General features: G+C 60.0%; 2 protein-coding genes across 3 annotated transcripts; both read left to right on the top strand.

Moving 5' to 3' along the window:
• Positions 1 to 68: 68 nt before the first annotated feature.
• TMEM141 (transmembrane protein 141) lies at positions 69 to 1,911 on the top strand. 2 transcript variants are annotated; one of them, XM_075558888.1, is made up of 5 exons: positions 69 to 211; positions 426 to 492; positions 627 to 723; positions 1,198 to 1,299; positions 1,587 to 1,911. In XM_075558888.1, the coding sequence occupies exons 1-5, from the start codon at positions 158 to 160 to the stop codon at positions 1,777 to 1,779; spliced, it is 513 nt and encodes a 170-aa protein (XP_075415003.1). In that variant the 5' UTR covers positions 69 to 157; the 3' UTR covers positions 1,780 to 1,911. The 2 variants fall into 2 exon arrangements, with proteins under 2 accessions (XP_075415003.1, XP_075415004.1); XM_075558889.1 differs by having other exon boundaries at positions 70 to 211; positions 627 to 710.
• Positions 1,912 to 10,764: 8,853 nt separating this feature from the next.
• CCDC183 (coiled-coil domain containing 183) lies at positions 10,765 to 16,055 on the top strand. Its single transcript, XM_075558887.1, has 14 exons — positions 10,765 to 10,834; positions 11,162 to 11,283; positions 11,603 to 11,680; positions 11,779 to 11,946; positions 12,264 to 12,368; positions 12,537 to 12,659; positions 12,954 to 13,079; positions 13,177 to 13,231; positions 14,170 to 14,270; positions 14,725 to 14,885; positions 14,988 to 15,156; positions 15,236 to 15,346; positions 15,437 to 15,533; positions 15,937 to 16,055. The coding sequence occupies exons 1-14, from the start codon at positions 10,765 to 10,767 to the stop codon at positions 16,053 to 16,055; spliced, it is 1,605 nt and encodes a 534-aa protein (XP_075415002.1).
• The last annotated feature ends 266 nt before the right edge of the window (positions 16,056 to 16,321 follow it).

The following is a 16,321-nucleotide window of genomic DNA, read 5'->3' as shown; positions in this document are numbered from 1 at the left end:
ACTCCGCCCCGCCCCCCGCTCCTCTCAGCCCGCGCAGGCGCAACTCACTAGAAACCGCCGTCACTTACTTAGGTTCGGGCTCCGCCCCCTTATCCCGACTCAAGCCCCGCCCCCCTCGCCCGGCAGGACGCCCCCTGCGGGCTCCCCTCCCGCGACCATGGTCACCCTGGGCCTGTCCAGGGTGGACGACGCCGTGGCTGCCAAGCACCCGGTGAGGGGCGGCCTGGCCTGCGGGCCGGGACCTGTGAAGCCGCTTCGTGCTGGGCAGGAGGCTGGGGGCGTGGGGGTGTCCTCGCCAGGGGAGAAGCGGGAGGGACCTGGGGGGCGTAGGGCGGAAGGTAAGGAGGCCGGAGGGAAAGGAGGGCCGGTGAAGGAAGCGGGACCGGGGACTGAGCGCCCCGTGCCCCCCCACACACCCCCGTCAGGGCCTCGGGGAGTATGCCGCCTGCCAGTCCAACGCCTTCCTGAAGGGCATACTCACCTTCGTCACAGGTAGGCGGGCCCAGGTGGGCCGGTGCCCCGCCCTGTCTGCCCAGGAGGGGGCGCCACTTCACTAGGTGAACCGCGGCCCCTCCCTCCCCTCGGGCGGCCCCCGGGCGGCTGGCTGATGGCCTTGCCTTGGGCAGGCACCGGCGCTGCCCTCGGCCTGCAGATGCTGCTGCACCGGAAGCGCCAGTACCCCTTGCAGTGGAGCGTGCTGGTGGCCATGGGTAGGTGCCGGAGGTAACAGGCCGGCGAGCTGGTGCTCACAGTGAGGGGCGGGGGTGGGGGGTGGCGGGGTCCTCAGGCATCTAGAGCATCCCTGCTCCCAAGGATGAGTTCCCAGACTTGTGTGAACCCCACCCCCCCACCCCCCCCACCCCCCCGACCACCACCTGCAAAAGTTGCCTGTGCTAGGCTGGGACGCCCAGGCCGCCCACCACAACCTTCCCTCACGTGCTCCCCACCTGCCCCTACTTGGCCTTACCTGCCTGCCTCCACTTGTCGCCTCCTGCCCTCACCTGCCCCCTGCTCCTACCAGCTCCCACCTGCCCTTACATGCCCACACCAACTCCCACCTGTCCCACATATACCTACCAACCTACACCTGCCCCCTCTATCCCTACTAATCCGTACCTACTTCCACTTGCCTTTACCTACCCTACCTGCCCCACCTCTCACCTGCTCCTACTTGCCCCCACCTGCCCCACTTTCCAGTCTCAGGCTCCCTGGCCAGCTATGGAGTGACACGGGTGGAGACGCAGAAATGCAGCAACCTCTGGCTCTTCCTGGAGACCGGGCAGCTCCCCAAAGACACAGGTGAGTGAAGGGCTCAGATAAGGCTGGCCCCGGAGGCCCCAGTGCCCACAGAAGCCCCAGGCGGGGCCTCGGGCCTCTGCCTCTCAACAGGAGTGGGCAGCTGGTCAGCAGGAGGAAGGCCCTGGCTGGGGTGGAGGGAGAAGAGGGGTGGGGTGGGACCCCACCTGGGATCCTCCCCTGCTTCCCTCCTTGTTGCGGACCTGTTTCTGCCACAGGAGCCTGAGTCCAGGGGCCAGAGCAACTTGGGGCTCTGTGTGGTCCTCACTGCTTCCCTTTGCCTCTTACAGATACACCCCACTAGGAGACACCCAACGTGGGGGTGCAGGATGGGGGGCAAAGATCCAGAGGAACTCCGGGGACACAGCCTACCCAGCCTGGCCCTCCCTGCACCCAGACCAGAAAGGACTGTCCCTGGGACGGTGGCCTCAGAGACACAGTTGTCATTGGGAGCCGAGAGCATTGTCTTCCGGTTGCCCCTAAGGGCAGCAGCAGCTGGGGGGACAGGGTGGTGAGGGAGCCCCTCTAGCCCTCTGTCCCCAGGAGTCAACAGTAACAGCGGTCACAGCAGCTGCTGGGGTTGCCTGGCCAATAAACAGCTGTCCCTTCATCCCACCTGAGCTCTAAACCCATGTTTCCCAAAGTGGGTGACACCAGGGCATGTTGGACCAATGAGGGGCAGGGTGGGAGCCGCAAAAGCAGGTAGCTGCACATCACCCTGGATTAGGGGCTAGAGGACAAGGGTTTTGATTGGTGGGGGGCACTGAGAGCTTCTGATCTAAAGGGTGGAGGCCAAAGCTGTGCGGGAGCCTTTGCTCCAAACACCCCGGAAACAGGTCGGTGGAGTAAGAGGGACCAGAAACACAGAGTCACTGCCCTCGGCCTCCCGGCACGGCGCCCACCCCAGCCAGGGACCCCAGGCTGCCAGCTTTCTCCCCAGAGCAGCTAGTAGGCTTGAACCGCCAGCCGCAGGGGTAAGAGCCCAGAGCCTAACCCACTGTGCCACCAGGATCCCCTGCAAGGAGAGTCTGACATTGGAAAGACGCCCTCACGCTGAGCCCCAGAAGTGGCCACCCACCTGCCCACGGAGCCCTGCTAGACCACCAAGGCCCCCCCCCCTCGTACGGGGTCCTTGCCTGTGAGGTAGCAGAGAGGAGCCACGAGGGGTGGGCTCAGGCCCCATCTATACCTGAGTTTCCTAGAGGGGCAGCTGGGCTAACCTACCTGCTTGTCATTCCAAACTCACCAATCAGACCAGACCACCTCTCCCCAGGGGTGGGGGTGGGTGGGGTGTCTGTGGGTGGTTTCCAATGGATGTGACCTATCGGGAATAAAACCGGCCCTTGTTCCCTATGCTCTTCTTGGTGGATGTGAACCGCCAACCTCTCAGCGAGCAGCCACCCAGGGTTGCCGCAGAGAGGCCCAGACTGGCCTTGTGGAGACCTGCCTGGGAGAGAGACCTCGAGAGCTGGCCAGACAATGCTGCCTGGCCCCCAACCCCCACCCCTACCCACCCACACAAGATGAAGAGGCAAAGATTGTACAAACCCTCCACAAGCCCAGTGTCCTTTGCAGTTGGCGTACCAGTGCCAGTGGCCTCGCAGTGACCCACGGCGCCCCCCGCCCAAACTTGGTCCTTGTGGCTGCCCCTCAGCAGAACAGTGACCGGTCCCCACCAGGCACCGTGGATCCTTGGTGGGAACACAACCAGAAAGCCGTGCCAGGTGGCTTTATTCATTCACTGTGTGCAAGTCCGAGTCAGCCGCCCTGCACAGACACGGGCATGAGCCTGGCCCCTCATAGCCTGCTCTCTGCAGTAATGACCTCTGTACCCCCGGCCATCTTGTGGCCCAGCGTGGCTTCAGCAGCTCCAGCCATTGCGCCTCCATCCCAGCCAGCAGAAAGCAGGAGGAGGAAGGGCAGTTACTCCCACCACTGCTGTGTCCATCAGTGGCTAACGGCATGGCCACTTCCCATGCCAAGGAGCCTGAGAGATGCAGCCCTGTCTGGGCAACCAGGGGCCCCACTGTGACAGACGATCCCCCTAAAATGTCTGGTAAATCCTAACCCCCCCCCCCTGTGACTGAGGGGCCCTTGTGGACAGTGGGTAAGCACTAAGCTGCTGACCCAAAGACCAGTCTGGAACCACCAGCTGCTGAGCGGGTGATGGGCATCAAAACCAAGCCCCCTGTGGAGTCCGCTCTAGCTCTCAGCCACACTGAAGGGCAGGAGAGCTGCTCCCAGGACCATAAACTTTCACGGAAGCCACTGACCTCCCCTCTCGTGGGGTCAGAACTGGTGGCCTTCTGGTTAGCAGCCTGCACTTGGGTCCCTGCATCACCAGGGCCCCTGCTGTGAGCACTCATAGCCTTGGAAGCCCTGTAGGGCAGGACCAACTCGATGGCAGTGGGGTGGGACCAGGTTTTGGCCACCCCTGTCACTTGGCAGCAGTGGGGTGGGTTGAGTTGGGTTGCCCTGCCACCAGGCATCTCGCTGCTCATCGGAAGGCTGGCAGTTGGAGCCACCAGCTGCTTCCTGGGAGGAAGACATGGCCGCCTAGCCTGTAAGGGCTCCCTCACTGTCATGGGTCGATTCTGACCCCTAGCAACATGGTAGGACAGCTGGGGCTATCTCGATGGGCTTCCAAGGCTGTCGGCCTCTATGGGAACAGAAAGCCTCAGCTGTCCCCCTCAGCAACCAGTGGTTTTGAACTGCGGATCTTGTGATGAGCAGCGTATCGCATGACCACTACCCGCCCCCACCACCCCACCCCACCCCACCCCGGGCTCTGCCGCCCGGCAGTTTCTCCCTGGAGCTGGAAGGCAGCGTCCTGTGCTTTGAATCTGAGGAAAGGTGCAGGAGGCAGAGCCAGTGTCGGCTTGGTCTGCAGAGCGACCCGACTGAGCAAGCACGGGTCAGAGATGGGGGAGGAGGCTGCCAAGTTATACAAGACCCCTCCCTGAGGGACAGAAGCCCAGAGGACGGCAGGCTGTTCCTCCAGAACCAACAGTCAGCCTCCCCGAGAGCTGGCAGCCTGCAGTCAGACTACGAGCTCCCACACCAGGGAGAAAATACATCTGTCAGAGCCCCCCTTGCCGGTGGAGGAGGAGGATACTGATGGTCAGGGGTTGGGCATTGAGGAAAGACCACAACAGGTCTCGGGGACAGCGATCAGACTGCCTCAGCCAGACACCTAGCTGGGCCCGGGAAAGACCAGAGGAAGCTCTGCCCCCAGCACAGACCCTCGGTGCCACCGGAGGGGGAGCCAGGCCTCGGAAGGGGCACAGAGTGTTGGGCCACGCTGGCCTGATTGTTGCTCCAATAGATGATTTGTGGGTCTGCGCTGCGGGGTCAGTGACTGTGGACTGTGACCCCAAAGGCCGGCGTTTGACCCCACCAGCTGCTTGGAGGGCGCGAGGCAAGGCTGGCCACTCCCACAGAGCCTGCAGTCTCGGGGACCCTTCCGAGGTCACTGGCTCATGGCAGTGGGCAGTCGGTCTGGAATTCTTGAGCCATTTTGTCATCTTTAGTCGGTTCCAGCTCCTAGTGATCCCACACACACAGAACAAAGCCCGCGGGGCCCGGCACCATCCTCCCAATGCCCCTCCCATGGTTGCAGCCACTGTGCCAGTCCCTCCGGTATAGGGCCTTCCTCTTTGCTGACCCTCTCCACTTCGCTAAGCATGATGTCCATCTCCTGGCAGCGTGCCCAAAGTACGCGAGGCAATGTCTTGCCATCCTTGCCTCTAAGCAGGGTTCTGGCTGTACTTTTGTGTCCGTCCGGGTGGACCAGAGAAACAATTCAGACACTTATCTGTGTATAAGACAGAGCTTTATAGACAAGAGCAATTGAATAGTGAGAAAACTTCCCAGTCCAGATCAAGTCCATAAGTCCAATATTAGCCCATACATCCGATACCAATCTATAACTTCCTCTTCAGACTCATGTAACACGTGCAATGATACCAAATTCAGGAAGGTCACAGGCCAGGGGGTGGAAAGTCTTGCGGATCCGGTGGCAATAGAAGCATCTCAGTACAGTCGTGGGTCTCCAGGTGGCTCCTCCAGCTCCAGGGCTCTAGCAAGCTCCACGTGTCTTCTCAACAGGACTGTCTCCCAGGGAGTGAGTGTGTGTCCCTCCTCCAGGGAGCTATTTATCTCCTTTGTACCTCCAGATGAGGTCATCAGGCCGTGACCTGATGGACGGGCTAAACTCCACCCCCTCACTCAAGTCTCAAGCTGACAACAGAGACGTCACTGCCACAACGTGTGAGTCCTTTGGGCAGGCTAGGCCACTTTCACTACTCTTCTGCAGCACAACTCACAACCACCAGCCCTTCTTCAGGCTTCCTTTTCAGGGAATGCAAATGAGGCCATTGGAGATAGCATGACGGGTCAGGCACACCTTAGTCCTCCCAAACACCTTTGCTCTCCAACACTTTAATGAGCATTATGGTGGATCCCTTCGCTCTATTCTCCATTTCTCATGACGGCCCAGTGCTGAGGACTTGGGTTGTCTTGACGTTGGATTGTAGTCCCTACTGAAGGCTGCCAACCTTGGTCTTTCTTCATCGGCAAGTGCTTCAAGCCCTCTTCACTTTCCGCAAGCGAGGTTGTGTCACCTGCACACCGCAGGTTGTTGGTGAGCCTTCCTCCAATCCTGGTGCCACATCCTTTTCATGTAATCCAGCGTCTCTGATGATTTGCTCAGCACACAGCTGGAGTAAGTAGGGAGAGAGGACACGACCGTGACACACACCTTCCCTGACTGTAAGCCCTGTTCTGTTCGCACAGCTGCCTCTTCACGCAGGTACAAGGTTAACATGTGCATAATGAGTGTTCTGACATGTCCACTCTTCTCAATTATCCATCGTTTGGTATGACCCACACAGTCAGAGGACTTGGCATGTTCATAAAACACAAGTAAGCATCTCTCTGGTGTCTGAGATCCATCTGACGTCAGCAGTGATATCCCTTGTTCCACGCCCTCTTCTGAATCCAGCCTGCACCTCTGGCAGCTCCCTGTCAAAACACTGCTGTACCCGTTATTGGATGATCTTCAGCAAAATTCTGCTGTGAGATCAATGACATTGTTCTGTCATTGGAGCATTCTGTTGGGTCACCTTTCTTTGGAATGGGCTCCAATACGGCTCTCGTCCAGCCAGTTGCCCAACTACCTCTTTTCCAAATGTCCTGCCGTAGACAAGTGAGCGCTTCCAGTGCTTCATCCGCTTGCTGAAACATTTCCATTGGTGCCCATCCATGCTGGAGTCTGGTGTTGAGCCAATACTTGCAGTGTGGCTCAAAGGCTTCCTTCGGTAGCACTGGCTCTTGATCATTTGCTCCCTCCTGAAAGGCTGGCCTGTGGGTGGTTCTTTCTGGCTAGCGACTGTGCATTCTTTCCGTCACCTTTTGGTTCACTTAACCTGGAGATGACACGGTGGAGAGGAAGGCACTGCATTCGTTATCAGAAAGGGCGTTTCAAGGTCTGTCTGGAGAACAATGCTGTCTGTGACAGGAAATCCAGTCCGAAGGATAATTATTCAACTTTATGTACCACCCACGAAAACTAGTAATGCAGACACTGAAGAATCCCACCAATGTCTTTGATCTGAAATTGGTCACACATGAAATCGAATGCATTGATGACTATTGGCAATTGGAAACACAGAAGGAGCAGTAGTTAGAAACCATGGTCTTGGCGTAGAAACGGGGCTGAGGGTCCGCATGGCAGAATCTCGCAAGACCAACAACTCGTTCACAGCAAATACCTTTCCTCAACGACACAAGAGGACTTCTCCAGAAGGGCGACACAGAAACCAGACGGACTCATCTGTGGGGAGAGATGAGGGAGAAGCCCAGGGTCAGCAGCTACACCCTGGCCAGGGGCCGGCTGTGGAGCAGACCCTCCATCGCTCCACGGTAAGTTCCGGTTGAAGCTGAAAAACATTCAAGGAGAGCCAAATATGACCTTGAGTCTCTCTTCCCTAAATTCCAAGAGCAGACTTGACGCATGGAGCACTAGTGATGAAAAGCCTGCTGAGCGTGTGAGGGGAGGCCCTCGCGCTGACTAAAAAGCCCCCGACACTATCACAGGTTGGTAGGAGCAATTGTACGGTTAATGTAGCGAGATCATAGTAAAGTCGTGCAAGATAGGCAAGAGAGTGGGGTAAAGGAGTCAGACACAGCTACGGCAGCACGCTCACCTCCGGGATGGCCATGGTCTCAGCAGCCAGGTCCATGCAGACAGCGGGAGGACGGGGAGGGAGGAGAGAGCGTCTCCGCTTTATTTCTGACCAAGGCCTATATATTCTTAGGGGCGTGATTACAGGCAACCGCACACGTCACCAGAAGGCGCTGTACATGTGACGGGAAGGGGATGAACTAGGGGTGTACTCTCAATAGGAAGGGGAGGGGTTAGGGGAACATGTGACAAGATGGGCATCCCATTGACTCAATATGGCGGCCTAACCTCGGTCACCCTTGAGTGGGCTTGCCCTCCCTGGGCTCTCCTTCAGGGAAACAATCTACTATCCTGATCAGAAGGGAGTGGGACCCACTATACAGTCAATGCTCTAGATGGCTGATAACCCTTAGGGAGGATAACCTCTGACCTGCTTGCAATGACTTCCAAGTGAACAGTCATTGGGTCCTATTTTGGCATATATTTGGGGGAGACAACCTGGGGAAAAGCCTCTCCACACCCCACAGAGCTGTGGGGTGACGTCAAGAATATCCCCGTGAAGAAAGCCAAAGGTCACTCGAGAGAGGAAAGAGGAAGGGACACAGTGCAGGTCAGAAGAGACGCTGCAGCCTGCCCCTGCTCGGAGCAGCACAGATGGCGGCCTCTGTGTCAGTCTGGGGACTTTGGAGGAACATCCACAGAAACCCATGTAGAAGAGAGCGTTTTATGTAAAGGTTAAGTGTGCATCAAGAAAACATCCCAACCCAGCGCTGCCCAAACCCACAAGTCCAACATTAACCCATATGACCAACACCAATCCACAGAGTCCTCCTCCATCTCACAAAGCAGATGCAATGACGCCGACTGCAGGACGCAAGCCGAGTCAGTGAATGTGCAAGCATCTCAGCGCTGGCAGGGGTCTCCACACGGCTGCTCCAGCACCCAGAGATGCATCGGGGTAGGTCCTTATGGCTTCTCCTCAGGGATGTCTCGCAGGAAGTGAGCCTTGCCAGCTGAACCTGGGAACAGCTAGAGCAGCTGCACCCTGGTCTGACCATCAGAAAGCAAGAGACTCGAGAACTAGAAAGGCGAGGCTCACGGAGCCATTTATCCCTCCGCCCTCCAATTAACCCCACATGTGTTTATCGGCCAGGCTGGCACAATAAACTAACTAACAACGTCATGACACGTCAAAGGGCAGCTCAAGAAGACAACGTAAAGCAGTGACGTGTGTGAGGACCTAGCGTTGTCGTTAGGTGCCGTGAGCTCCAACCACAGCCACCCTTGACACACGGACGGAGCACGGCCAGGCCCTGCACCTGCCTCACCACTGTCCCCAGGCCCGAGCCCACTGTGGCAGCTCCAGGGCCCACCCATCTCTTCCTCGCTGCCCCTCCACTTTACCAAGCATGACGTCCTTGTCCAGGGACTGGTCTCTCCTGACAACGCGTCCAAAGAATGTCAGGTGAAATCTCACCATCTTTGCTTCTAAGGAACACTCTGGCTGTGCTTCTAGAGCAGGTGGATTTGCCCTTTTCGCCAATATTCTTCTCCAGCACTACAATTCACATGTGCTGATGCTTCCTCAGCCTTCCTTACTCGATGTTCACTTATCCAATGCACATGAGGCCACTGAAACACCATGACTTGGGTCAGGCACACACTTAAGGCCTCAAAGTAACATCCTTGCTTTTCAATACTCTGAAGAGGTCTTATGCAGCAGGTTTACCTATGCAAGCAGTCTTTTGTTCTCTTGACCGCTGCTTCCAAAAGCGCGGATTGTGGACCCAAGCAAGACAAAAGCCTTGCCAACGCCAACCTTCTCTCCATTGCTCACCACGTCACCTGACGCACAGCCTCCAGACCCACAGGTAGAGAGCCGGCTCTCGGCATACCTTAAACGGAAAGAACTCCAGGGAAAACACCCAAGCCTTGCGTTCAACTGTTGACAAGCCCTATGGGCAAACTACTGACCGATGCAGGAAGTAGCACAGGAGCTGGAAAGAACACAGAGTCACCAAACCAGAGAGAGGCCTTTGGAGTTTGGCAGGGGTAGTGGCACCAAACACACCCCAAAACCTGCTGCGTGGAGCCGGCTCTGACTCAGGGAGCTCCTGCAGGGCAGAACAGCAGGGCTCCCAGGTGACTTGAAGTCCCGACGACTTCATGGATGCAGACAGCCTCCTCTTTCTCCCCTGGAATGGCTGAGGGTCCCAACCTGTGGCCTAGCAACCCACCACATGAGCAGGGGTCCCCACAAGAAGTGCTGCGCCCCCATACATCCCACCTCCCCCTCAGACCACACCCACCCCGTCGGTGGTGGTCTGCTTCTCATAGATGCAGCAGTGTGGACATATCAGCGAAGGCCATGGTGGACACCAAGACTCCTGCATGCACGCCGTCCATGCTCTGTGGCCAGCCTCCAGCACAGGGCCACACAGTGCCGAATGCCCTGGACCACGCGCTCAGGCTCACACTGCCACCGCACGCCTGCTGGCACTGGCGCTCCCCAGCTTGGCAGAACCTCCTGTGCTCCAGGTCAGATTGACGTCTTTTCCTCAGAAAGCCCACCTAAGGGTCCCCCTCTCCTCTGGCGGCCAGGGAGCTCACCTCCTGTTGCTTGCTGAGCTGGCATTCCGCCGAGAGGCAAAGTGGGCACTGCAACTGCCCACCGGAAAGGCCAGCATGGGAATAAAGACCCCATCAGGTATGCTCCCAGAGCCCCAGAAAGTTCAGGCTGTCCCTGGGGTGGGTTCCATCTGAGCCAAGGCCCAGGTGATGGGGAAGCCAGGGGACCAGGGCCCACGGCGGTCAGGGGGTCAAGGCAGGAAGGGAAGGTGGCAAGGCCTGAGGGCCTAGATCTCATGAGCAAGGTGGCCGAGGGCCTCTGAGTGTGAGCGCAGTGTGCACTGGGGACCCCGAGTCAGTGGCAGGGGAAGCAGGTGAAGAATTTCCATCCTGTGGGTGGGTGGAGGTTAGCCTGAGGTCTGGGAGGGGCAGGTAGGTGAGAGGTGCAGATGTGGGACCCAATACCAAGTCATCACAAGTCTCATACACACACACACACACACACGCGCGCGCGCGCGCGCGCGCGTTTGGAAGTAAGAGTCACCTGACCATGGCAGTGTCCTGAGGATGACCCCCGGAAATAACAGTGGGGGCAGGGCAGGCAGGCAGGCATTCCGTGTTCTTGGTCACAATGGGTGGGGGAGTCCCAGGCCTCAGAGGCGGCTGAGCAGAGAGTACAGGGACTTGCAGGGTGCTCTCGGGACACGAGGGCCACCATGAGGGTATACAACGAAGGGGACGTGGAGGAGCAGATCCAGGAGCTGAAGACCATCACACGGCTCCAGGGTAGGCAGCCCAGGAGACACGGCCACCGGCTACTGTCCACCCACCCGCAGCTGGGGAGGGAGTGGGAGGCCGGCTGTGCAGGGGCCGGGGAGATGGGGGCACATCAGCCACGTGTATGTGAAGCACATGGTCTGAGTGCGTGAGGGTCATGGGCCATAGGCCCCGCAGAGCAGGTATTTGGGCCTTCCCCAGCCCAGCCCCTTCCAGCGTGGCCCTCCAAGAACTAGTGATGGTTGGGCAGTACAGCCTGCTCAGGAGGGCAGGGTACCTGGGGCAGCCTCTGCCCTCGGAATGGCCATGGCCTCCCACGCGCCCTTTGACCCCCAGAGCAGTGCCGGGCACTGCAGGTCCAGGCTGTAAAAGAGAAGTCAGTCCAGAACAAGGCCAAGCTGGCCCTCCTGCGGGACAGGATCCGCCATGGCTCCCAGGACTGGGCACTGGCCCAGAAGGTGGGTTCCCTCGCACCCTGCTGCTGGGTAAGATGGACACGTGGGGTCACAGCCCCCCCACACACACACACATCGAGAGGCACCACTTCTGGCCAGGGCACCTCCTGAGCGGGTCCTGGGACTGTGTGCAAGCCCCAGCCAACCCATCAGGGTTCAGCGGCCTCAGGCAGGCTGTCCACTTGGAGCAAGCCCCACCCTGGACCCTCCAAGGCCGGGTCCTCTGTCTGTGGTTGGGGAGGGGAGGCCCTGTCTCACTGCCCGCAGCAGAGCCAGGAGGGGTCCCTGTGGCCGTCCCTGCTCAGCCACCACCTCTCTGCAGTATGACCAGTGGACCATCTCTAAGGCGTGTCGGACAAACCGAGCCATGTTGCTGGCGAACTGCCGCAGCACCATGGAGGTAAGGGGACGCGAGGAGCGCTGTCTGGGGGCTGTCAGGTATCGCCATCGCCTGGTGGCTGGCCAGGCTGCCATGGATCCATGCCCTCCCTGACACAGGATGCTCGGGAGAAGCTGCGCAAGTACGTCTTCGACCGCGTGAACACGCACAACGTGCTGATCCACCTGGTGCGGCAGCGCGGCCAGAAGCTGGAGAGCTTGCAGCTGGAGCTGGCGGGCCTGCAGAGCCAGCCCGACGCCACCAAGGAGGAGCTTCGGTTGCTGCAGGTGGCCCCGGGGTGTGGGGCGGTGCTGCTGGGCTTGGTTCCAGAGTGGGGCGGAGGGGGGGGGGGGGGGGGGGGGGGGGGGGGGGGCGAGGACGCCTTGAACTGGGTGAGGCCCCAAGGCCAGAAGGAGGGAGAGACACAGAGGAGAAAGTGCCCCAGCTGGAGACTAGGTCCTGGGTGGGAGCCACACAGGCAGAGGTGGGACTCTAGTGGAGGGGCGGGGCTCTGCCCAGGTAGAAGAAGGCTGGTCCAGAGGCCTCGCCTGTGCGGTGGTGCCATGGCTTGGCCTCCAGCACGTCCTCTGTGTCCTGGGCCCAGGTCATGCGGCAGCTGGAGAACAGCATCGAGAAGACCACGGTGAAGATCACCATGAGCCACAACATCCACGCGCTGTACGTGGGCTTGCTGGATTATCTCAAGAGGGTGAGGGCCCACCCTCAGCGCTGCCCCCTGAGCCCTGGGCCTCCAGCTAGTGGCAAGGCGCTCCCGAGGATGGGGGGTGGGGCCACCGTGTCCTCGGCGTCTGAGGAGGCCCCTGCTGCTGGAAGACGGGTCAGTTCTTTGGCCACCTGCCCTGCCTTCTCCATGTAGGAGCTGGCAGAATATCCCACGCAGCTGGACAAACTGCAGAGTCTCGTGTCCAACTACTGCTCAGAGCTGTCGGACATGTCAGTTATGTCCCGAGATGCTATGATGATCACGGATGAGGTCAAGGTGAGCTGGGGGCATGGGGATGGGGCTCCAGGGCTGCCCCTTGGCCCTGCCCTCGGGGACCGCAGAGGTTGCCCAGCAGCTTCTGCCCAGGCACCCTGTGACGCTCACAGGGACAGGGAACACAATCCCTCCATTGCAGCCTCCTTCCACTCTTGCACGCGCGTTTGCCAAAAGAAGCTACTCCGAAGTCTAGGAAGCTTGGCTTTGACAGGGACTTCCGAAGCTGGCCCCCAGGAATTCTGGAATCCCTTGGTGGGACAGGCCGCCACCACCACCACCCACCTCTGTCCCCAGATGAACATGAGCCAAGCAGAGGCTTCCTTCATTGAAGAGCGCAGGGCTCGCGAGAACCGGCTGACCCAGCAGAAGAAACTTATTGACAAGATCCACACCAAGGAGACCAGCGAGAAATACCGACGGGTGAGCCCCGCCTCCTGGTTCCTGAGTCCCATCCCGCCCCTCACCCTGCCCCACCCACCTCCTCCAAGGGCTGCAGCTGTCCTCCTGCTCCCTACAGGGCCGACGGGACCTGGATTTCCCCTCAAGCCTGATGAGCATGGAGAACCTGAAAGGTGAGGAAGGCCAGGTGTGACCCACTGCCACAGCCAAGGGACAGAGTAGGCCCTGCCTCATGCAACTGCCCACCAACAGGCTACACTCACAGGGCCACCACCCCTGGGCTCTGGGCAGCAGGAGGCTTGGACTCAGGCACTTGGAGAGGCTGCCAGCCACTCAGGGCTGGACTTCGTTGAGTGCATGGGACCTCTGGCCCCAAATCTGTGTCTCAGAAGCAGCAGGCTGACCCAAGGCATCCCTTGAGGACCTGCCTGAGGTCAGGTGTCCAACTAGGTTTCTCTAGAGAGACAGCCCCAGGGAACTGGATGGATGAGGAGACCGGCAGAGAGGCAGAGACTGATTGACTTTCAGGAATGAGCTTCCATAATTGTCCAGGAGGGCTGGCACATTCAAAGTCATAGGCTCAGGGAGCAGAAGGGGGACGGGCCCCCCAAATACTCACACCACACTGAGAGGAGTGGACAGAGAGAGTCCTAGCAAAATACACATCTGCTGCTCTGGGGGCAGAGCAGGGAAACCTCCCCTCTTGCTCTTAAAGTTCCAACTCTTTTGATGAGGCCCTACATCATGGAGGGCAGTCAGATTGCCTTGAGTCTAGCTGACTACATTCCAGGAAGGACCTAGGGTCGTGTGTGCCCAAGCCCGTGGACACAGAAACTCAGCACCACCACAAGGAGCTGGGCAGATGGTCCTGGTGCTGCAGTGGGTTAAGCCCTGGGCTGCTAGTCAAAGAGGTCGGCAGTTTGAATGCATCAGCGGTTCCGCTCAGTGGGAGGGAGAGGAAGCCATCTGCTCCTGTCAAGAGTGGTAGCCTCCGACACCCTCCTAAGCAGTTAGGCTCAACCCTGCCGTCGCTGTGACTAAGAACCAGCTCTCTGGCAGTGCTGTTGAGGGGGGCAGGTCATCTCACTCCCCGCCGGCTGTCCCTGCACAGTGAAGCGGACAGAGACCTCCAAGGCCGACATCGAGTACCAGGCGAAGGTGACCATGCTGGTGGACCATGTGAAGACCGCTGTGCGCTGCTCCCACCTCTGGGTAAGACCCCGGTGCTCCCAGGGATGGACAAAGAGCCAGGCCCCCAGGGATGGGCTTAGAAGGCTGCACCCCTGTGTCTCCTGGGTCTGGTGGGGCAACTCAGTGTGGAGGACACCCCAAGGCAGCTCGAGAGGCCCCTCTGAGCCTGTCTGACAGGTGCCTCAGATACCAGGACAAGGCCCACCCTCAGGCCTTGCCCCTCTCTGCCCGCCTTCCTCATGTCAAGGCTGGCACCCTTTTATTCCGTGCTCCCACCTTGTCCAGGCTGCAAAAGTCAGCCAGGGTAGCAGGATGTCCGTACTGCCCCTATCTGCATGAGACCGCCTGCCTTCTCTGGGAGGGCCATGGGAGCAGCTAACTGCCAGGAAACTAGCTGCTGGGGACCTGGGGCTGAGGGGACTGTTTGCTGGGCCCAGGCCCACTCCTGCTCCTTTCTCTCTGCTGGCCTGGCCAGGACATCGCCGGGCGCTTCCTGGCCCAGAGGAACACGGAGGAGAACCTGGAGCTGCAGATGGAGGACTGCGAGGAGCGGAGGAAGCAGCTGGAAGCCTTGATGAGGAAATTGGAGTTGGAGCAAGTGGTGCTCAAGTTCCACCAGGCACCCAACTCCATCAGGTAGCCCAGGGAGGCGTTCCAGGCCCAGGGTGCAGCAAGTGCTCAAGGGTGGCCCAGCCGCGCCCTGGCCCAGCTGCCTCTGCACTCCCCCGTCTCCAACAGCTTTGTGGTGGTTGAAAAGAAGCTTAGGGACACGCTCAAAGAGGAGGAGGGGCGGCTCCAGCTGGCCCTCAGCAACCTGACCAAGAGCCAGAAGCTGCTGCTGACAGTCCAGACGGGCATCGACAACCTCTACATCCGGCTCATCGGCATCCCCCCACCACTCGGCCAGGTGCCTGCCCCAGGGAGCTGCCCCAACTGCCAGGGCACTGGGGCAGCAGGTGGCCATCAGATGCCCCTCTCACCTGCAGAAAGAAGTGGAACTCGCCAGCCCCCCAGATGTGTATGGCAAGCTGGTGTACTGCGAGAAGAAGCTGACCTACCTGATGAGCAGGGTGGAGAAGCTGGCCCCAACCGAGGAGGTAGCCCGGCCAGGAGGGGAGCTCACGAGCGAGCGCACTGCCCTGCCCGGTCCGCGCCTGCGAAGCTGAGGGAACTCTGCCCGCCTGCAGGTCACCATGAAGGTGAAGGACATCCTGGAGTCCTCCACCCTCAAGGAGAAGCAGAACACCAAGATTAGCCTTGAGGATCTGGAGGAGGACGTGATAGGTAGGGGCGGGGCCAAGGGGCGGGGCCAGTCGGGACCGGCGATCGGGAGGGGGCGTGGCCAGCCAAAGACGTTTGCGCGGTGCTGGACGCTGGGCAGGGTGCGGAGTAGTGGTGTAGGGTGTTGGTGGCCCGTGCAGGGCGGGAACGAAAAATTGGGGCGGAGCTAAGGCTGGGCGGGGCCGGACCGAGTGGGTGGGGCCTGGTTTGGGGCGTGTCCAGGTGCCGGCCCCACCTCGCCCCACCCTCTGAGAGGGAATGTAAGCTGAGCTGCAGGTGCTGAGCCCCGTGAGGTCCCCCGGGCAGCGGGGGGTGGGGGGGGCGAGGAGGTGGGTAACGGGGGCCCACAGGGCTCCAGAGGGGCTGCAGGATGCTGGCCCCCCGCCTTCGGCGTCCGCCCATCTAGAAACCTTCCAGTTTGCGGACGTGGACCACAGCTACGTGCCCTCGCGGGCTGAGATCAAGAAGCAGGGCCAGAAACTGATGGAAGCGAAGCTCAAGATGGCCAAGAAGAAGAAGAAATAGCGTCCCGGCCCCCACCCCCTGATGACACAAATAAACATTTTTCCAGGACGGACGGGGGCCCGTCCTTGGGTGCTGCACTTGTAGAGGGCGGTCAAGCGGGGAAGTCCAGGGGGGAGCTGGGTGTCTGAGCGGCGTCGGGGACCGAGGCGAGGTAGGGGGTGTCCGGGCCGAGCCGCGAACACGGGGCGGAGGTGCAGGGCGACCGGAGGCCGCGGGGGAACGTCCGGCGCAGGTGCAGCGGGGCCGGCTGCCCGCGCGCGCGACCG

Source organism: Tenrec ecaudatus, chromosome 10 (assembly GCF_050624435.1).
Source record: "Tenrec ecaudatus isolate mTenEca1 chromosome 10, mTenEca1.hap1, whole genome shotgun sequence".
Lineage (NCBI taxonomy): Eukaryota > Metazoa > Chordata > Mammalia > Afrosoricida > Tenrecidae > Tenrec > Tenrec ecaudatus.
This window is presented reverse-complemented; position numbering and strand designations above follow the sequence as displayed.

Excerpts from the sequence above, each read along its gene's own strand:
- TMEM141 (XM_075558888.1), top strand. The coding sequence starts at position 158 with ATGGTCACCCTGGGCCTGTCCAGGGTGGACGACGCCGTGGCTGCCAAG. Across the intron at positions 493-626 it reads CATACTCACCTTCGTCACAG|GCACCGGCGCTGCCCTCGGC; the intron begins GTAGGCGGGCCC and ends TGCCTTGGGCAG. Across the intron at positions 724-1,197 it reads GCCATGGGTAGGTGCCGGAG|TCTCAGGCTCCCTGGCCAGC; the intron begins GTAACAGGCCGG and ends CCCACTTTCCAG.
- CCDC183 (XM_075558887.1), top strand. The coding sequence starts at position 10,765 with ATGAGGGTATACAACGAAGGGGACGTGGAGGAGCAGATCCAGGAGCTG. Across the intron at positions 10,835-11,161 it reads GACCATCACACGGCTCCAGG|AGCAGTGCCGGGCACTGCAG; the intron begins GTAGGCAGCCCA and ends TTTGACCCCCAG. Across the intron at positions 13,232-14,169 it reads GAGCATGGAGAACCTGAAAG|TGAAGCGGACAGAGACCTCC; the intron begins GTGAGGAAGGCC and ends GTCCCTGCACAG.